General features: G+C 38.9%; 4 protein-coding genes across 4 annotated transcripts; 3 read left to right on the forward strand and 1 right to left on the reverse strand.

Moving 5' to 3' along the window:
* Window positions 1-2,441: 2,441 nt before the first annotated feature.
* On the reverse strand, window positions 2,442-3,991 carry LOC148879185 (non-specific lipid transfer protein GPI-anchored 20-like). The gene is made up of 4 exons (XM_088966002.1): window positions 3,467-3,991; window positions 3,323-3,349; window positions 2,989-3,048; window positions 2,442-2,859 (listed from the first exon to the last, which is right to left on the reverse strand). Exons 1-4 carry the CDS (start codon window positions 3,807-3,809, stop codon window positions 2,636-2,638), a joined length of 654 nt encoding a protein of 217 aa, XP_088822128.1. The 5' UTR covers window positions 3,810-3,991; the 3' UTR covers window positions 2,442-2,635.
* Window positions 3,992-5,581: 1,590 nt separating this feature from the next.
* Window positions 5,582-6,867, forward strand: LOC148879186 (non-specific lipid transfer protein GPI-anchored 15-like). Its single transcript, XM_088966003.1, has 3 exons — window positions 5,582-6,178; window positions 6,264-6,416; window positions 6,554-6,867. The coding sequence occupies exons 1-3, from the start codon at window positions 5,857-5,859 to the stop codon at window positions 6,682-6,684; spliced, it is 606 nt and encodes a 201-aa protein (XP_088822129.1). The 5' UTR covers window positions 5,582-5,856; the 3' UTR covers window positions 6,685-6,867.
* An 8,344-nt stretch (window positions 6,868-15,211) lies between these two features.
* LOC148879187 (non-specific lipid transfer protein GPI-anchored 5-like) lies at window positions 15,212-16,400 on the forward strand. Its single transcript, XM_088966264.1, has 3 exons — window positions 15,212-15,667; window positions 15,785-15,889; window positions 16,137-16,400. The coding sequence occupies exons 1-3, from the start codon at window positions 15,346-15,348 to the stop codon at window positions 16,274-16,276; spliced, it is 567 nt and encodes a 188-aa protein (XP_088822390.1). The 5' UTR covers window positions 15,212-15,345; the 3' UTR covers window positions 16,277-16,400.
* Window positions 16,401-18,306: 1,906 nt separating this feature from the next.
* Window positions 18,307-19,449, forward strand: LOC148879188 (non-specific lipid transfer protein GPI-anchored 5-like). Its single transcript, XM_088966362.1, has 3 exons — window positions 18,307-18,699; window positions 18,905-19,039; window positions 19,119-19,449. The coding sequence occupies exons 1-3, from the start codon at window positions 18,375-18,377 to the stop codon at window positions 19,250-19,252; spliced, it is 594 nt and encodes a 197-aa protein (XP_088822488.1). The 5' UTR covers window positions 18,307-18,374; the 3' UTR covers window positions 19,253-19,449.
* The last annotated feature ends 1,147 nt before the right edge of the window (window positions 19,450-20,596 follow it).

Consider the following 20,596-nt stretch of genomic DNA (forward strand, 5'->3'; position numbering starts at 1 on the left):
AGCAATCTCCCATACAACCAACCGTTAATGTTATCTCCTCCGTATGAAATTGAAATATCATCACTCATCTTGCTAATGTTGCCATTTGGACCGGTTTTCTTGCTCAAGTTCTCTTCTTTCCTGGCTGATGTAATGTTCTCTCCCTGAGTCAAGTTTGAGGAGGCTCGCACACCGTCGGGGGGCATTGGAGGGGGAACAAATTTTGGAAGAGGAGGAGGCGGAAGAAGAGGATGCATTGGCTCCTTGCTAGTGTCCGGCGGAACAACTGCCGGCGTTGGAACTGGAAATGAGTTAGATTAAACAAAATCAAAACCTTAGCTTCTAACCAAATAACACCATGATTAAGCTTCATCTGTTAATCTTGGAATTTGATGTGAAAGTGAATGCATTTACTGATCAAACAAATAAAATAAGTGAAGAAAAGCTGAGAGTTCAAACATTACCTCGACATTGTGCCAAGGGAGGTACAAATATGTGACAGTTGGAAACTAGGAATGAAATTGGAGCACTGAAGAGAGGATTAGTGGAAGATATCATCGAACACAGGCATTTGTATCCGGCTTTAACCACTTGATTAACAGCTTTACAGCAAGAACCCGTGGGGATTTTGCCAAAATTGAAGCAGGGCTGAAGGTCAATATGTCTTGGAATGAACAACCAGTGAACTGGGTTTTAACCATTGAAGGTGCTGGAAAGCATAGAAGCAAAATTGTTAAGACCCAAGTAATCTTGAGGAACGACAGTCCCTTTGAACCCATCTCTCTGCAATTAGCATCAAAACAGAAGCATTTCGTTTTGGTTTACGTACAAGCATACAACAAGGCTTAATCATGTAGTCATCCACACCTACTAGTAACCTACCCGCCAGTACTGCTTGAGTGCGTGTTTAACCTTTGACCCTTCCATGAAGGATGAAGCTAATATGTCTGATGTGTCTGGGTCCGATGGCGATGGAAGACTAAGTGCCCAACCCGGTTTTAATTTGGACCAGTTCGGATTGGTCATTTTTTCACACCCGTGACCCGACCATCTCTCTCTCAAAAGCACACAGTTAACTTGACCCTATCCATGGAACTGTATAATAATAGTCCTTGTTTCAGGTCTGGAACCGATCCGATTATCCTTGTCTAACATGATAAATATTGACAGATATACCTTTAAATTCTAACCTGTAATTTGACAATAAATCTACTTTGTTAAATTCATAATCTGATAATGCATCATGAGAAAATAGATATTAGACCGGGGGTATATTTGTAATATGCTAATATTCATATACATAATTAATTCGGAGCGACCAAAATTCATCCCAATCCAACTATAATTAGCTAGGAAACATGACACAGACCTGGACACTATATAATTAGATTGGTGCGGCCCGGTTCTGTTGAGGCTGCCCGACCCACTGACAGCCCTACCCGAAACAAGTATCAAAAATTCAAACCAAATTTCCAGTTTGGCAAGGATATAATTATAATTATAGGCACAATTGGTCATTTTTGAAAAATCACACGGATTTTGATGGAAAGAGGAAAGTCAAAGAATGAGTAACAGTTTTAACAAACTTGGAGGCCGTTTTTTTTGGTGTTTGGGGCCAATGTTCAAAATATCGATACCCCTGATATGACGGGCATATTAGATGAATCGATACAGCTTTTAGTGTTCTTTTTTTTTTTTACAACTGATTCAGGGGAACCGGTTTAGGCTTCCTCCACACCCTGAACTGATCAGACCCCCGAACACCCACTGTAGGGGCGTATTGAAAAGGTCCCAGAATGATACATATCGGCTGATACATATCGATACTTTGAACCATGTTTGGGGCACAACACAATACAAATGAGCAAGATTAGGGCATGCGGCTTGCAATGGAAGAAAATAAAGCACGTCCATATTTCTTTCCCCTGCATATATAGATTTTATTAACGGGTATATGGGTCATTTCTTCAAACCCACCAGTTAGATGCAGGTGGAGTGGCAATTCCGGGCTTCTGTTCGGGTTGGTCCGATCTGAAATCCAGTCGAACACTTCCAAGTTCCAAATCCCAATCCAACTGATGATGAATTCACCCGACGGTGATCCCACCTAGAGGTGCAAGTTCAGTCGGGTCGGGTTGGGAGTTTGTTTTCAATGGATCCAAGCCCGATCGATGAGCCGGATGGTGTTGGAAATCTTCAAATCGGGCAACACAACTCGGTCCCCTGAATTCCTATCTGATTGTGACATGGCTTTTCTGAACTCTGAAGGAATGTTTTGCTTCTCGATTTTGAATCTGGACCGGGCTTGTCTTTGGAGAAAATGTGGGTGGACCCGCCAAACTGGTCCAGTAAACGGTGTCAAGTCTTGAGAAGTAACACAAATACAGTAGATGTCTTTAGAGACGCATTATTAAGATCCATTTCAGGTTCCAAAGTGAACACCCTTTGGAGTTTGGATGTAATGGTCCAAAAACGACTCACTAATTTTTGCAACTAGGTCAGAAATTGCAGTTTCATAATATTCAACAATAAGCCCAAAAACTCTTTCTTCTACCTAAAAAGAGTAGCTCTCTCAAACAAAAGACCCATATGTAGATTGTAGAGCATCACATTTTAAAGGTAATTAAATGAAAGCTCCAATAAGGTAACAAATTAATTAATGATAATTCAAAACCATGACTCCCAAAACAAATAGACACAGAGATGGTGAGAAAATGTAAGCGGGTTTAGCAGCTGATGGGGTTAGAACCGGCCGGCTCCCTGGAATTAGTGTCGGAGTTGCTGTATCCACTGGTGGCAATGCCGGCTCTGATGCCACAGTTGTATCGATTTCCGGAGGCAAAGCCGGTGGTGGTGACGACAATGCAGGGATCAAGGAAGCTGCCCAACAGAGACAACCATTAATATCTTTAGCCTTTGGTGATGCATACTTTCAGTTTCAGGTCAGCAAAAGCACAAGCAATGAATCTGATTAAGGTGTTTTAACTAAAAAATGATCAAGTTGTGTACCTTTGGGGCTAGGAGAAGGAGGAGCTTGTCTTGGAGGAAGTATCCCAAGTGTTGCAGGACCTGACAGTTCAACTATGGTCAGTAAAAAATGCAACCACCAAACTTAATTATCTTGTAACTAATCGTTCAACTGTCAGCCCATTACCCCTCAGTGGTAGAGGTTAATGAATTGGGTTGGGCCGGCAAATCCATTAGTAGTTACTATTAAGCCGAGTTAGCCTTGGCCGAGCCAGACTCAGGCTGTATTTACTACATTGATAGATGTAACAAATATTTCAATTGAAACTAACTAAATGTATATAGGGAACAAGAGATCTTCTGAATGGCATGGTACCTGGAGCTGGAAGAGGAGAGGCAGATGCTGAAAAGAAAACAAATTAGCAATTAATGATGTAAAATTAAGTCAATTAGATGCCAAACACACCATAAATAATCAAAATGCAACTAAGCTTTCCTACACAAAAAGTCTCACTCTCACATTTGCATTGGACGGAAACACCACTCATCTTGCAAGCCTTAGGGAGTGACATGGCCAGATTACGGGTGAATGGTATCTGGAACGGCACATTCCCAGTCAATATAAGGCAAGCGCAATCCATGCTAGTGCTCATGAGCGAGCGAAGCGATCCACAACAGTCAGCAGTTGGTGAAGATCCATTAGCACTGCTCCCTGTAATGTAGTTAAAGCATGGAGTGAAGCTACTGACCATTGCATTTGTGCAGGGCGAGACGACTTGCCCATCGGCCGGCATCATTGACGTCGCCAAGATCATGCTTAACACAGCAGCCATTAAGCGCCTTGAAACCTTAAGCCCCTCCATATATGTTTCTTCTGTATTTTAGATAGAAGAGGAAAGAAGCAGATTAGAGGTGTTCTTGGTTTGATGCGAGTAGTGTAAGGAAATAGGTATAAACTTAGTGGGGGGAGGAGTTTCCTAGTCTTATAGATGGATGGGTTTCAGAAAGAGTGTGGAGTGGAGGGAAAATCTGGTAGATTTGAAGCGGGTTTTGGAGGTTCACCAACTTTGGCAGACTTCTTCTGAACCTAGAGTATTTTATTTCACTGTTATGTATGAATCAAAAGGGCAGTACTTAGGTAGAGGTTGGCATATGTTTGTTATTGCGTGGGGATTTTACTTTTCTTTGTTCCTTCATCCATGGAAGATGTTGTTAGTCGACCATATGTGCTTGTGATTCCTCCTTCTAGACAAACACTGAATTGAGTCACTGACTAACGATTAGGACTCGGTCTTGAATATTTCAACGCCCAGTGCTAGCCCTTGGCCGCTTGGATCACCAATTAATTCAAATACTTGCCTTGTGGTAAAGACAAAAACCATGGTAGTTATATTAACGTTTGGTCGTTGGGTTGGGTTTCTTGACAAAGTTTCAAACCATCTGGTCAAGGAAGCAATTCTCAGAAGGACCATAACCAAGAAAGATATTTGATGGATGGTCTCAACCAACTAACCAAATCGCAGGCCTTTGAATGGTCTAGACCATTTGAGAGATGCGTGACTTATGGGGCAGGGACGCAGGGTGCATAGACCAATGGAAACAATAGCTGTAGTTACATATATCTTCCATTTTGGGTGAACTTAACTGTGGGGGTAGATCACCAAAATTCAGCCTTAGACGACCTTTAAGCGTCACATTTGGTGGCCATTAGTTTTGAACTCGAATCATAATTAGCAATTCCAATATGAAATGGAGAAGCTTCAACTTAGCTTAATTCCAACTTTTGAGCTATCACACAAAAAAAGGTAATACTTACATCAATTTATCTTAACCACATCAAGGGAGTCACTGGCCTCTCACATTTGGGTAAGTCATTTATCAAGGTAAATACATTTATTTGGACAAGTGTTTTCCAAAAAAGACTTACTCGGGTAAGTGTATTTACCCATGTTCTTTTATTTTCCATGTAAATAAGGCAATAACCATCTTAACAATAAAATTTCATTATTAAAAGGGGCATTTTTATCCCATCCAAGTATTGGCAATTTTTCCTAAATGGAAAAATTAATTTACCCACTTAGAAGTGAACATAGATTTTTTTATCAATAAAAATCAAAATCCCATTAACCAACTTTCCCCCTTCTCAAAATCCAAAAAAAGAAAACGCCCCTATATATTAAATGAAAGGATTTTCTGAAGCAGTTACTCAAAAATCTCTTGATCAGTTCATCATTAATGGACAAACTTGCCATAGTTTAGCCACGTGGGTCTGGCCTGGAGACAACCCGGAGGTTCCTTTAGATTATTGATCACTTATTCAGGGCTAGAGTGGAGTATTCCCCGGCCCGATTATTTATGCTAGCTATTGATTGAACTTTCGAATATTTATGGTAGCTATTGAAAAAAAAAAATGCCCATTAGGAGAAGATTAATTTCTTTTGCCATATATTACGCGGCAGTTGAGCTAAAGCATACTACACAATTAACCGTTGATATTAATGAAACATGTGGAGCCTTGTCGAGCTGTAACCATTGGTTACTAACCAAGGCCACATGCATGGAACACTGTTGGGCCGTCTTGTCCACCAAACCTGTCTAATGATTTATATATTCAGCTATTGAATTGTTAATCTTTGGTCTCCATCCCTGTTTCTTAGTCCATCTCTCGCATTGAGAATCTGTTTAGTTTACCAATCGCCACTTATTTTAGTAGTTGGTCACCAAAAGATGCCTTTATGTATGTACTTTTTTCTTCCCGTTTCTCTCCGCATCTAACTATAAATCACATCCCTAGGTAGCTTCCCTTTTCATTAATTCTACTCCAAACCAGAGCAAACCCATTTACACAGTCATATACACTAGCTAATTTCACTAGCCCGAACCTTTGACCTACTGGAAGCTCATTCACCAATGGCTTCATCAAAGGAAACAGAGATGGGTTTGCTCATGGTCATAGTGACCATACTTTGGGTGAGAGCCACAGCTCAATCGGGTTGCACATCCGTGCTTATCGGCATGGCACCATGCCTCAGCTACATTACAGGGAACTCCTCCACTCCAGCTTCATCGTGTTGCTCACAGCTTGCGAATGTCGTTCAGACACAGCCACGATGTCTTTGCTCGGTTCTCAATGGCGGTGCTGCATCATTGGGTATCACCATTAACCAGACTCAGGCTCTAGCACTTCCTAATGCTTGCAATGTTCAGACTCCACCCGTTAGCCAGTGCAACGGTAAGCTCATAATAATTTAAACCAGTACTCCAATTTATATATAGTATTTTCACATAAACCTGAGACTATCATCAATTGTTGGCAGCTGTCAATGGACCCACAACTTCTCCGGCCGATTCTCCAGCCGGCTCTCCGGCAGATTCTTCAGCAGATTCCTTTGTGGATTCTCCAGATATTTCTCCAACAGATTCGTCAACAGATTCGTCAACTTCACCATCTGTATCAACCATTCCTGCAGGTACAGGAATATGCAAGATAATATATATATATATATATATATATATATACTTGAATTAATGCTATATATCACATTATTTTTCATAAACTGAGCACAGATCTTTGATGCATGGAACGTCTTATTAATGCAATATGCAGGTGCTGGATCTAAAACCGTCCCCTCGACGACGGGAGTCGTTTCTCATGGAAGCAGTACCAAGAAGCCCCTTCAGCTTGTCTTCTTCCTCCTATTCACTGCATCGTGTGCTTCAACTTTTACCAGCTTTTGAGTCTTCTCTGGCAGGATATGGCATTTAATTTGTTTCACTATTTACACATATATTTGGCCACCTCCTTGAAACAACATATACTTACCTAGAAAAGCCCGGTGTGATTGTATAATAAATTATTTAATACCTCTTTTGAGGTTGTTTTTGTGTTTTTATCAAATAGATATTCTTATTTCCTTCTGATGTCTCTTAGTTACAAGACATATTTGTTAGCTTAACCTTGATTTGTTACTAGATAAACTAATATAGCCAATAACTTATTAATGGATCAATATGTTGGGAAGAAATTAAGTTTATCCACAAATTATTTCTCTCAAAAATAAAAAATAAAAACTTGTTGATATTCAGATAGCACAATTCCAAGCAAAATATCAAATACCACAATTCCAATCAAAGAGAAACACATAGGATATTTAACGTGGAAAACCCCTCCAATGTGAAGGGTAAAAACCATAGGGCCAAAGAGACCCAATCAAAAAATCTCCGTTAATAACTTGAGATAACAATTACAGCAACTCAAACACCACAATATGCTCACAAACTTAGAGCAAATACAGATTCTCAAACATACAAACGAGAATACCAAAAGTGGTGAAAATAACAGTCAAAAAAACTCACAAATGCGGATACTGTTCAGGCCACAATATGGAGACATTCACTACTCCAAATCAGATCTCCACCGTTCAGATTGTAGGTCTGTGAGCTTTTAACAATCCCACCAAATTTCAGCCAAATCGAACCACAAATGAACCTTGATCAAAGTAATTGATGAAGACTACCGCGAGATGTTTTCTTTTCCCGAACAACTACGAGTTGTTTCTGTTCGACCACAAATAACCGGCGATTCAGAGCTCCTATCAAAGATCCAACCGTTTAGAATGAATAAAAATGAGTCATCCACATACTATCCAAATTTCTTCTTAATCGGACAGTGGATCGGAAAGTTCCGGCCGTTTGATGAACTCTGCGCAATGAGAAATCTGCACAGTATTTCGATTTCTCTCTTTTCCTCTCTTCAACACGCTGCGCGCAAAAAGGATCTAACCCTAGTTTTTGTTTTTCTTTTTTTGAAAAACAAAAAAAAAAACAGTTGACTGAAGGAGAGTGGGCTATAATATGGGTCAATATCCCATAATGGGCTGGGCCCAACAATTCTCCCCCTCCAGCCCATGAGACAAGGGAGACACTTCAAAAAAGGCAACTATGCAAATTTAAGGCCGGCTGCTCCGGCACACAGTTCAAGCTTCTCTCGAGGCACCACTTTTGTCATCATGTCAGTAGCATTTTTGTCAGTGTGAATCTTTTCAAGTTCAATCAACTTGGAGTTCAAAACATCTCGAATCCAATGATATATTACATCAATATGCTTCGATCTATTATGAAATGTTGGATTCTTACCAAGATGAATAGCACTCCGACTATCACAATATTAGACATACCTCTGTTGAGTGAAACCAAGTTCATGCACAAACTTTTTCATCCACAGCAACTCCTTACATGCTTCAGTAATAGCGATGAACTCAGCCTCAGTCGTAGACAATGCAACACACTTCTGCAACCTAGACTGTCAGGCCACAGCTCCCCCTACAAAGGTAATCAAATAACCAGAAATAGACTTTCTAGAATCAACATCCCCAACCATGTCTGAATCTGTAAAACTACAAAGAATAGGTTTCCCAATTCCAAAATAGAGTTTTAAACTAGAAGTACCTCAGAGATATCTCAATATCCACTTCACAGCAGTCCAATGTTTTTTATCTGGATTGGATAGAAAACGACTAACAACACCAACTGCATGAGCTATATCAGGCCTTGTGCAAACCATTGCATACATTAAACTTCCTACTGCAAATGCATAAGGAATACGTTGCATTTCTCCTTTTTCTTTATCACTAGAAGGAGTTTGTCTAGTACTAAACTTAAAGTGTAAAGCAAGATATGTACTTATCACTTTAGCCTTATCCATATGAAACCGCTGAAGTATTTTCTCAATATACTTCTCTTGAGATAACCACAACTTCTTGGCCTCTCTATCACGAGTAATCTGCATGCCAAGTATATGTCTTGTTGATCCCAAGTCTTTCATTGCAAAAGACTTACTAAGCTCATTTTTCAACATGTCAATTCTAGAACAGTTATGACCAACAATCAACATGTCATCAACATAGAGCAATAAAATGATGAAGTCATTATCAGAAAACTTCTGCACAAAAACACAATGGTCTGAGTTTGTCTTCTTGAATCCCTACTGAATCATAACAGACTCAAACTTCTTGTACCATTGTCTCGGGGCTTGTTTCAACCGATATAGACTTTTCTTCAATCTACAGACATAGTCTTCTTTACTCTTTACCATGAAACCTTCTGGTTGCTCCATGTAAATTTCCTCCTCCAAATCACCGTGAAGGAGAACAGTTTTTACATCCATCTACTCAACCTCTAAATCAAGACTGGCTATCAAACCAAGAACAACTCGGATAGAAGACATTTTGACAACATGCGAGAAAATCTCCTCAGTCAATTCCCTTTTTCTGACGATAGTCTTTGACAACTAATCTAGCTTTATATCATGGATTAGAAGTATTCTCCTCAGTCTTTAACCTGTAAACCCACCGATTTTGCAAAGCTTTCCTGTCCTTAGGCAACTTGACCAGCTCAAAAGTATGGTTGTCAACCAAAGATTTCATCTCATCATTCATAGCGGCAACACATTCTTTCTTGTGCTCAGACTCTATAGCCTCTTTGTAGCAATCAGGCTCTCCCCCATCAGTGAGAAGCACATATTCATTAGACGAATAGTGAGTAGAGGCAATATGCTGTCTAGAAGACCTTCTAAGTAGGGCAACAGGTTCACCAATAGCACCACTGGCAGAAGCATTAATATCATTAGCAGCATCATCATCATTATCTTCAACAAAATCATCATGAATATGATTATGGCCATCATCATGATTACCAAACTCAGCTACACTGGGCATATGTGTTTCAGGAACTGGATTAAGATCAACCAATCCATCAGTACTTGAAGACTCTGATTCCTCCGCCTTATTAATATCCTCAATAGTCTGATCCTCCATAAAAATAACATCACGACTTTTACAAGCTTCTTTTCAACTGGATCGTACAATCTATAGCCAAATTCATCATGACCATAGCCAATGAAGATACATTGTCTTGTCTTGACATCTAACTTGGACCTTTCATCTTTTGGCATATGCACAAATGCTTTACAGCCAAAGACACGTAAGTGGTCATAGGATACATCTTTTCCGTACCACACCCTGTTAGGAACATCAGCTTGCAAAGCAACAACAGGAGATAAATTAATAACATGTATAGTAGTATATAAAGCATCATCCCAAAAAAATCTACGCAACTTTGATTCTAAAAGCAAACATCTAACTCTCTCCATCAACGTCTTATTCATCTTCTCTGCCAGGCCATTAAGCTGAAGAGTCTTAGGGGGCGTCTTCTAGTGTCTAATGTCATGCTGCATGCAGTATTCATCAAATGGTCCACAATATTCACCACCATTATCAGTGCGAATACATTTCAGTTTCTTCCCTGTTTCCCTCTCAATAGAAGCCTGAAACTGCTTAAAGACACCAAGTACCTGGTCTTTACTCTTCAAGACATAAACCCAAAGTTTCCTTGAATGATCATCAATAAAAGTAACAAAATAAAGTGCACCACCATTACCAAAGGTACTAACATAACCATCATCATCAAGAACACTGGTAGAAATCAGATGCAAACGAATGTCTGGTGCATGTCTGACATTTTTCAAAATCAATTCAGTCCCATTACTTGTTTTTAGACAAATAATGCCAATGCCAATCACCTTTGACAAACCATTATTACCCATCTTTAAAACCCCATAATCACCTGGAGTATAAGATGTGAAAAAATCATTTCTCGATGTAACATGAAAACAGACACCACTGTCAATAGCCCAACTTGTCTCATCACAAGCAACATTAATCAAATTCTCGTCACAGACAATCACAAAATCACCTACAGTGGTGGTGGCAACACGATCATCATTGTCATTATCTTTATTTTGTTGCTTACCTTTGTTATCTTTATTGTCATTTTTCAACTGAAAACAAAATCTTTTGATATGTCCATTTTTACCACAATAGTTGAATTCAAGGTTTTTGTACTTAGACCTTAATTTGCTTCTAGCCTTACTTTTACCTCTGTTACCTTGTCCTCGGTCTCTATCATTGCTTCTCCCCCTATTTTCAATAATCAAAACCTCTAATTGAGAAGATGATGCCTGCTGAGTTCGTCGTCTGACTTCTTCATTCAAAACAACAGTTTTTACATATTCCAAGGTCACTACACCACCAGGAGCAGAACTGGACAAAGTCAGGCACAAATTTTCCCAAGAGTCAGGTAGAGTATTAAGCAACCAAAGTCCCAAAATTTCACCTTCAAATTTAATACCCATGTCGGACAATTGTTCAAAACACCCCTGAAATTCACTTATGTGATCAGAAATAGGAGTACCTTCCTTGTACCTCAAATTTATACCCTGTTTCAACAGGAAACGGATTCCACCACTTCTAATATATAGGACCAATTATGCAATGACTTCAATTAAAGCTCAAACAGATCATTAATCAACGCATGAAGGATTTGTAGTCCAGATTTTAATTCGTCGTTAATGCATATTAATGTGGGCTAGAAGTGGGCTGCAAGCCAGGCCGGGTTAGGTTGGGCTGAGGCCAATTCTAGCTCAAACATAAGTTCTAAACATCCAATTCAGCCTTCAACCCAACCTACTCAACTCTAACCCTAACTCTAATTAAATTCCTTCAACCCTAATCCAATCCAAGCTGAAGTTTTTGAGCCCAACCCAACCTTCTTCTCATCTTTTAAAATCTCATAGAACTTCTTAATTTCAAATCTTAATTCAATTTTCATTATATATCTCATGTTTTATTAGTTCTTTAAGTACAAATTTCAGAAAAATAAGTGTTTTAAATGACTATAGTTTATTATGATTTATGATAGATCTTTTATCAGCAGCAAGCTTTGGGTGGGAAACAGTAGAGAGAGAAATTAAGAATAAAATATTTAAAAAACATAAAAATATGTTATTAAGGTTTTAGTCTTTCCAATTAGGATTAAGTGAAGTGATTATCTTGAAAGAAAGATATGATAGTATGTAGTGAGGGTTATACAACTATCATGGATCTAAATAAATCAATGTATGATATATCATATAAAACATGTATTTATATATGACATGTATTATAGAATCGGGTTTGGGTCGGATAAGATTATCTAATGGGTTAAGTCTAACCCAATCCAAAGTAAAACCGAGTTCATGAATTTCAACCATAACCCTAACCCAAGTTGCAGCCTTAGCCAAAAGCAAGTCCTCTTGGGCGTTGTAGAGTTGTGTGCTGGGATTAAAAATTTGCTCCATGACCATGACTACGAGCCCTTTTCGATCGTATCCCAACTTGATTTCATGTGGAAAACTCCACCATTTGTGGAAACTGACTAAACAACCCAATGAGCAGACATGCTAAGTCAAAAATTTACTCTTCCCTTCTTATTGATTGATAAAAATATAAAAGAAGACAAATCCATATCTTATGAGTTGAAGCAAATGAATTTGCCCTTGTTTTAGAACTAGTTGTCCTTGTTCTATGTCCTGCACCAAATTTTGAGCACTAAAGACTAGAAATGAATACACCTCCATTTGTGTATGAGAACCCAGAATAATGACTCGAGTCTGAACTTCAACAAGCCATAATCATTCTTCTCGGGCACAACGGGCAGTCAAACCGTTCAACCAAGAAATCGGCCACCTTTCCGGTCCCATTGATCACCTGAACCACTATTTTTCAAATAAAAAAAGAAAGAAAAAATATATATGAATTTGCTGATCTAGTTGAAAGTCCAACTGTGGCATTGTACCACTCGGGTAATGGTTCGCAGGCTGATTTTTTTATTTTAATTAATTTTTATATTTTTAAATATTATATATTTTTTGCATATCCATAACTCTCAAACCCTGATGGCAAAAGGAATTAATCCTAAGACTCAGTTTGGAAGGAATATAAATGCAAATATGTAAAGTCCAAAACCTTATATTTTGTTTGTATTTATACCGTACATATTTGCTTGTGTACTTTTTTCAAACAGAGCCTAAATCTCTACTACAAACAACCAAAGAACTAATATGTGTATTGAAATATATTAGTGTAAGAACATGTGTAATATATATGCACATGTACAAGTAATTATTAATCATGACCATGGTTTTTAAAAACGAACTGGTCAAAGGCCCAGTTACCGGCTCAAACAGTTTGATCGTTCGACTCGAAAGGCCAGCCCGTTCTGACAAAAAAAATTAAAATTTTGAAAAACAGTCAAAACCGTTGGAACGATTTCCGGGCGGTTCAGCGATTTGCTGACCAAAATCAACGGTTTTGGAGAAAAACAAAATCGGTCAGGTGACCGGTTCTCTATTTTTCTGATCCAATTGTCAATTCTGTCCGGTTTTGAAAACAGTGATCATGACCATATATATGATATATGATATTTCGATTTAATATGATGGCCACGATGGTCTTTCCTTCTTAGTAGATGGTCCAAGTCTTAAGTCTTACCCATACAATGTTTCTTCAACAAGGCATGACCCATGAACCCAACCAACCCAATGGGATACTTTCAAGTCTACTGAATTTTCTAAGTTGATTCATGAACTCCGTTGAGATATAGGCATATAGTACATGCTTTAGTTTCATTTGAGTAGGGGTGAGCAAAAAAAATTGAAAAAATGAATCGAAAAATCAGTTAACCGAACTGATTAACTATTTAAAAATCGATAATTTTGGTTCGGTTTTGATTAACTATTTAAAAAAACCGGTGGTTAACCGAACTAACCGATATATATATATATTGAAAATCGAATAAAAGAGTTAGGCAATCTGAGAGACTTTCAGCCTTTCTCTTTGAAATTTAAACCTTTAAATTGAAAGTTCGGCAGTCTGCCAGAGTGCCAGATTGCTAGTCTCCAATCTCCATCAGTTTTCTCTTTCGTCTTTTCCCCAGATTGCCAAAGTGTCAAACTCTCTTAGTCTTTTCTCTTTTCTCTCTCTCAGTCTCTCAATTTTCTCTTTTGTCTCTCTCACTCTCCCAGTTCTTCGACTCTTCTCTTCTAATCTTCTTCTTCTTTCACTCTTCTTCTTCTTCTACTCTTCTCCTACTCTTCTTCCGCGACTCTTCGTATTCCCCACTCCAGACAGTCGCACGGCCCGTGCCAACCACCATCATGGCAGCACCAAGCAGCAACACCGATCGTCGCCTCATCGACAAGAAAGCACCAACGGTTTAATGCCATCTCTGACTCTAATCTCTATATCTCTTCTCTTTCCCTCTCACCTCTCCTCTTTGTGTCTCCACCAGGTGCCATCTCTCAAACTCTCACTTCAAGCAACAGCTGACAGTAACCATCGGCACCAAAAGCAACCACCGACAGTTTTAGGTTTTTTTATTTTATTTTAAGTGCATAAAAAAACCAAAATAATGAACCGCAATTAACCTATGAATTGGTTAACTGATTGCATCGGTTCAGTTTTGGTTTGGATATTTAAAAAACCAATCAGGTCGGTTTGGTTTGAAAAAATACCCCACGGTTCGGTTATCGAACCATGAGCACCCCTACATTTGAGGGCCTTTTTTTTTGGATTTTGAAAGGGGGAAAGTTGGTCAATGAAATTTTGATTCACGTTGACCAAGATACCGATGTTCTTTTTTCAGATTTATGTGGGGTTCATGGAAAATCTATTTTCTCTATGTATCACTCAGCCATGATATCCATCTCATTGGGGGAAGTTGCCAAATGTGATAAAATTGTCCATTTTTATGGTTAAAATGATCATATCTTATTTACCTTGAAAATAAAAGAATATGAGTTACCCGTATAAATAACTTTACGAACGGGCCTAAAAGAAAACAAGAGGCCGGTGGTGGTTACTTGACACCCAGAAGCCACCTCGATACAAGACAAAAGGCCATTCAAGTTTAGGTGGATTAATTTAATTAACTTATAAAAAATAACAACAGAAAAGGGGGGCAATGAAAAAAAAACACACACACACAAAAAAAAAAAAAAAAAAAAGCAAAAGAAGAGGGGGGTGATGCTGAGAGGCATTACATGAGATGGCCTCTAGTTGAATCGAAATCCTTGTACGCAACAGTTGGATGATTGGATCTTGCTGCCTAAAGTTAAAATTAGTTAGTAAGTTGTTAAGATGGCAGCAGCTAATACTTTAAACATGGGATACCTCTACAAGTAATATCCTCATCAACTGACGCTATCAGCTGGGTTCCTTCTGCTTTGATATTTCAACTTTGAAATCTCATCTTTGGAATTGGAAGTTGATTAATATACCAATCACTCCTAACGTTGGAAAAGTTGGTCACCCAAAGACTACCTATTTTATGTCTACTTGTCTATCTTCTTTACACTTATATAAATCATTTTTCCTCGCAATATCAAACCCCAATAGACACCACTTCTCTTCTATTTAATTAACCTGCAGAGCCAGAACTGATACACAAAGTTTGTTTACTACCTCTTCACTTTGAAATGTTTCCGGCTACTGGTCTGTGAACCGGCAGAGAAGTGGGATTCAGATGGATCCAGGAGTAATTGAGATGGGCTTAGTCATGGCCCTTGTGAGCATGCTTTGTGCGGGAACTGGGCCCCAATTGGGTTGCACAACTGTGATCCTTAGTTTAGCGCCATGCCTTAGCTACATCATGGGAAATTCCTCCACGCCATCCTCATTGTGCTGCTCCCAGCTTTTCAGCGTGATTCAGTCACAGCCAGGATGCCTTTGTTCAGTGCTCAACGGTGGCGCTGCATCACTGGGCGTCACCGTAAACCCAGCTGTTGCTTTGGCACTTCCTGGTGCTTGCAGTGTTATTCAGACTCCTGTGGTTAGCAACTTCAATTGTAAGTTGAACTATATATATAAAACATCTCGGTAACCTTTCAATTTCAAAGCAGTACGTGTACGTCAACATATTTTACATATATAGATGAAATACTTGAAACGACTCCTTGGCGCAGCTAGTGCTGTTCCAGCAACCTCCGGGGCTTCTCCACCGAGCTCATCTTCTTCAAATGGAACTCCTGATTCTAAGACTACGCCATCAGTATCAACGCCTCCTCCAGGTACGGAAAATGTAAATTAATCTCGAAAACAAAGTGATTCAATTCCATTGTCTTCTCTGTAATTGGGAACCTCTGTTCGTTTTCTTTACATGTGTAATTTGTAACTATAAATGGAAATAATTAACATAAGAATGAATGGGTAATTAAAGAGTTTTCTTTCTATCTAGAAACTCTGAAATTAAGAAGTAAAATCAAATATAAAACAGTAATCATCTTCTAGCTATTTATTTTTATGAAATGGATGCAGGAAGCGGATCTAGAAATGTATCGACGTCGATGAAAGGAGCAGATTCCTCCAATGGAAGTAGTAGTACAAAATCACCCTTTCAACTCATTGTCTTCCTTCTCCTCGTTGGATCATGTGTTTCAACCATCATCAGCTCTTGAGTTTTTTTCTTCTTCTTCCTGGGTTCTTCGGTTTGTCCTGCTATTTTGCATATTTTGTCTAGACTTGTTGTATTATTAGATTGTAGATTCCATGACAATATAAGAGCTCCAGCTGGTTTTCTTCCTCTTTGAGAATGATAAGAAATTGGTTGTTCAAGGGTGGGCTCACTGAGTACACTGGAATTTTGTGGATAGATGTCTGATGAGTATATTGGAATTAAGACAAAGAATTCTTAGAGAAACTGTAACAAAGAATATTTAACAATGAAACACAACTTGACATTAACATCCACAGTTGGCCATATCTTGCACCCGGAGCCAGAAGTTGGGAGGAATATAAAAATCATGGATCAGTATGGGTAGCCCAGCCTTTTTCTGAGATCGATGCATTGACTTTTCTTCCTTCTCCTCTTCAGTGCATCATATACGTTTCAAGCTTCACTGTAGCTAGCTTTTGAGTTTGTCTTCCCATATTTTGTAGCCGGGAGAGATTCTTTACTTTTCTTCAGAGAGTGGGGTTGTTGGTTTAATTGGATTTGTTCCATGCACTCTAATGTATAATTTGTAATTTGTAAATGGAGATCAATCATGTTGAAAATACAAATGAATTATCTCTTAATTTGCTACACTCTAATGTATAATTTGTAAACTTATTGGTACACATGCTTTGTATTAAATATTTACAAATAATTATTTCTGACCTTCTCTCAGTGGACATGTTATCTGAAGAAGAATCCTAATTACAAGATGATTTATATGGGAAAAAGACTTGGGTGTAAGTAAATTGAAATGACTTAAACGCCTATAATTTAACCATGGATGGATATGACACTGAACACAACAGAATTCATGTAGTCATCACCCCATATACTTGGGACAATGATGAATCAAAGCCAAACTAATTTCTTTGAAGAAGTGCTTTTTTTATTTGTTATAATCTCTGTCAAAGAGGCCCACATGACACAATATTGTGTTGTGGTAGATGGTGGGAAATATTCTCCATCACCTGGGCATATGCATGGACCAGGCTTGGTCCAGGCAAAACTAAACTCAGGATTTGTTTGCCTAATAAATGGGCATAAGACTAGGCCCGGACCGGCCCATGTGCTTACAACCCAAATCGGGTCCTAAGATTTCTACAAATCCCGAATCTCTTTCAAGCGCCGCCCTTGTGTGATTTTTGGGCTTCCGTTAGCCTAATAAAGAGAAAATCTAGCCCATTATGCAGTAGCTTTGGTACATCTTTTTTTTAACTAAATTTTAATGCCATCGGCCTATCGCTGGAGGTTAATTTATTTTTATTTTTTTAACATTAAAAATATGCTTTATACATGACACGCTTTAAGGCATGAAACAATTAAGCTATTCATGCAAAAGCAATTACATAAACAGCTGTTAAATCCATCATAAGCATTAAAAATGAACAGTGTGAGCTCACAACGGCCCATTTAGAATGGGCCCGAGACCCGTCCATGTGAGCTGGCATGCCTTGATTCATCTGACTCTTAACGGTGACTGGATCTGCTCCTCACAGATGGGCGCCTCACAGGCACATCTACCATGCGTTGAGAACACCTGTGAGGCGGCAGGTGTGAGGAGCAGATCCGGTCTCCTCTTAACGGCTGAGGAGCCCCACTCCCACCACTGCACAACGGAAAAGGGCAATTTGGTAACTTTAGCTAATAACTAGTTGGAAAAAAACATATCCAATTCCCACCATTTTGAGATTTTTCGGTTACCAACCTGTTAAGGAAAAATCAAATAGTCAAACTTGGGCCCAAACCCAAAGACGTTACACTTTTTATTTTTATTTTTTATTGTCTAGTCACATCAGTACTATAATATTCAAAGGTTCCAACCTTCAAATCTTCAATTTCTAATTTATACGGTTGAGAGTTAAGAAAAGTTGGGCACCAGTGTCAATACTTAATACTGCATTTGTCTCTTCCCTCAACATCTCTTCTCCATATAAACAGGAGAACTTCTCTTCATCCTCTCAACCCAATTCTACATATACACATCTCTAGGCTAGTAGGCTGTAGCTCCATTACATATCTCCTTCAACTTGTAATAATGCATTAATTTCCAGCACCTGTAAATGGAAGCTAGAGGAATGGGAGTGGGTCTGTTAGCACTAGTTGTGGCCATGCACTGGGAAGGAGCAGCAGCCCAATCTTCAAGCTGCATGAGCGTCATAGTCAGCATGTTTCCTTGCCTGAACTACATTACTGGGAACTCATCAACCCTCCCATCATCCTCATGCTGCTCCCAGCTCGCCAATGTTGTCCAATCCACGCCACAATGCCTGTGCGAGGTCCTTAATGGTGGTGCATCTTCTCTGGGGATTGTCATCAATCAAACGCAGGCTCTGACTCTCCCCAATGCTTGCAATATCCAAACACCTCCAGTTAGCTTGTGCAATGGTAAGAAACATGCATGTCACCATAAGTTTCTATATTCAAGGTGACCCACCCTCTGCAATTTGCACTGAGATGGATAACCCCATACCCCCAATGGTCCCAACCTAGAATTTGTAACAACTTGATTCTTATATCATCTAGTGGGGTTTCTTTTTTACTTCTCAGGATTAAATTTCTTTGCTTCTCTCTGTTCTGTCAATGCTGACAGCGCTTTCCCCTGCAGCATCTCCGGCTGGAACGCCTGACTCCAATACCATACCAGTAGCACCAGCAGCAACGCCAGATGCCAACTCTACACCAGAAGTGCCAGCAGGCACCCCAGCAGTGCCAAGCATTCCCTCAGGTATCTTTATATCAGATATATAGCTAAAACTTGCTCCTGGGATTTTATGCATACTAATGTGGAGTGTTAAATGGTGCAGGAGGCGGATCTAAGACTGTTCCATCAACAAGTGGGAACACATCTGAAGGAAGTTCCACCACCAAATTGACCTTTTCTATGCTCTTCTTCATTCTCTTTTCTGCATCTTATGCTTCAACCTTCACCAGCTTCTGAGTTGTCTCGACTATGAAGTGTCCTGTCATTGCACTCCCTCTCTCTTCGCAGACAAACCTGGGAAATTGTTTAGATTTGTAAGTAACTAGTTATGGGCTGGCATTCTAATAATTTGTACTATGTCTCAAATCTTAGAAGAGAATCTGTGTGCTCTATGGTCATTTTTTATAACCAGAAATACTAGAAGACATTTTTCAATTTTTTTTCCTTTTTTTCCCTCATTTTGGTTGCCAAGGAATGAACAATGTTGCATGATCAGTACGCTGAACCTATGTTATTTTGGGTGTGAGAGATATTTAGACAAAAGGAAACTGGCTAATGAGATCATGGCAGCTTTTGGTTGCATCTGGAATGAAGGAAAAAAAATTATTTCCTTGAAAAAAAAAAATTATCAGTGCTCATTATTCCTACAATTAGTACTCATTTTACTTTGTCGGAAAAAATTGGCTTCCCATGAGCATTTATGTGCATCACCATAAACAGCAATTTTCAAGAAACAATTCATCTTCCTTCATTGTCCGTGCAACCAAAAAGAGCCTATTATTATTCTTCTAACAGTCGAAATTTCTGTTTACATCAAAGAATGCTTTATAATTTTTTCCAAAGATCAAATGGTAAAAATCCATCTAATCATACTGAATTTGGTGAGGAAAATCTGCTGCCAGGACCAGTTTTAGCAGTCACCATGGTGCTTGCTCTGTCCTCAGAGAGGCTCAGACTCAAAAGGCACTCCCTCAATGAAGAACTTATAGGTCTAAAACCCAACGTAATAATTTGGTAGATGTGAAACATTCCGAGGTCCAACTTGAAGAAATTTGGTCAATGCTCTGAGTAATTTGGTCATGGACCCAAACACCACTAATCTTGACACCACCACGACTCCAAGTCTCAAACTTCTAGCAACAAATCTTCTGCTTTATTGCCTTTCTGTTATCCCAACACCCACTGCTTCAGCTTTCAGAACCAGCCAAAAAAAAAACAAAAAGAACAGTAAGGCCTCGTTTGACTCCCATGAATAAGGATCTGGAATCGAAATCAGAATGAACTATTCCAAAAGATTTTAATTCTAATTCCAATTCTGACTGCAAACCAAACAGACCTTAAAACATTTGGTGAAAGTGGCACTTGTAAATTCCGAAAATAAATAGTAGTAAGCCTGGCATTTGGATATAAATATAAGTTATAATTGGTGTACCAATGAAATCGTTAGAGTAGGAAAAGTTGGCCAACTGCCAACCATTGCAGTTGCCTCTTCTTCACATGTAAATCCCTGCGTGCTCTTCGTGGGATATGCCTTGTGTTGTCTATTAGAAAATTAAAATTAACAAAGAAAATATTTAATTA

Source organism: Nelumbo lutea, chromosome 1 (assembly GCF_056320005.1).
Source record: "Nelumbo lutea isolate HS-2025 chromosome 1, American lotus-T2T, whole genome shotgun sequence".
Classification (NCBI taxonomy): Eukaryota; Viridiplantae; Streptophyta; class Magnoliopsida; order Proteales; family Nelumbonaceae; genus Nelumbo; species Nelumbo lutea.

Excerpts from the sequence above, each read along its gene's own strand:
- LOC148879185 (XM_088966002.1), bottom strand. The coding sequence starts at position 3,809 with ATGGAGGGGCTTAAGGTTTCAAGGCGCTTAATGGCTGCTGTGTTAAGC. Across the intron at positions 3,350-3,466 it reads TGTTTCCGTCCAATGCAAAT|CATCTGCCTCTCCTCTTCCA; the intron begins GTGAGAGTGAGA and ends TTTTCTTTTCAG. Across the intron at positions 3,049-3,322 it reads CTCTCCTCTTCCAGCTCCAG|GTCCTGCAACACTTGGGATA; the intron begins GTACCATGCCAT and ends TTGAACTGTCAG.
- LOC148879187 (XM_088966264.1), top strand. The coding sequence starts at position 15,346 with ATGGATCCAGGAGTAATTGAGATGGGCTTAGTCATGGCCCTTGTGAGC. Across the intron at positions 15,668-15,784 it reads TGTGGTTAGCAACTTCAATT|CTAGTGCTGTTCCAGCAACC; the intron begins GTAAGTTGAACT and ends TCCTTGGCGCAG. Across the intron at positions 15,890-16,136 it reads AGTATCAACGCCTCCTCCAG|GAAGCGGATCTAGAAATGTA; the intron begins GTACGGAAAATG and ends AAATGGATGCAG.
- LOC148879188 (XM_088966362.1), top strand. The coding sequence starts at position 18,375 with ATGGAAGCTAGAGGAATGGGAGTGGGTCTGTTAGCACTAGTTGTGGCC. Across the intron at positions 18,700-18,904 it reads TCCAGTTAGCTTGTGCAATG|CGCTTTCCCCTGCAGCATCT; the intron begins GTAAGAAACATG and ends CAATGCTGACAG. Across the intron at positions 19,040-19,118 it reads AGTGCCAAGCATTCCCTCAG|GAGGCGGATCTAAGACTGTT; the intron begins GTATCTTTATAT and ends TAAATGGTGCAG.
- LOC148879186 (XM_088966003.1), top strand. The coding sequence starts at position 5,857 with ATGGCTTCATCAAAGGAAACAGAGATGGGTTTGCTCATGGTCATAGTG. Across the intron at positions 6,179-6,263 it reads ACCCGTTAGCCAGTGCAACG|CTGTCAATGGACCCACAACT; the intron begins GTAAGCTCATAA and ends AATTGTTGGCAG. Across the intron at positions 6,417-6,553 it reads TGTATCAACCATTCCTGCAG|GTGCTGGATCTAAAACCGTC; the intron begins GTACAGGAATAT and ends TGCAATATGCAG.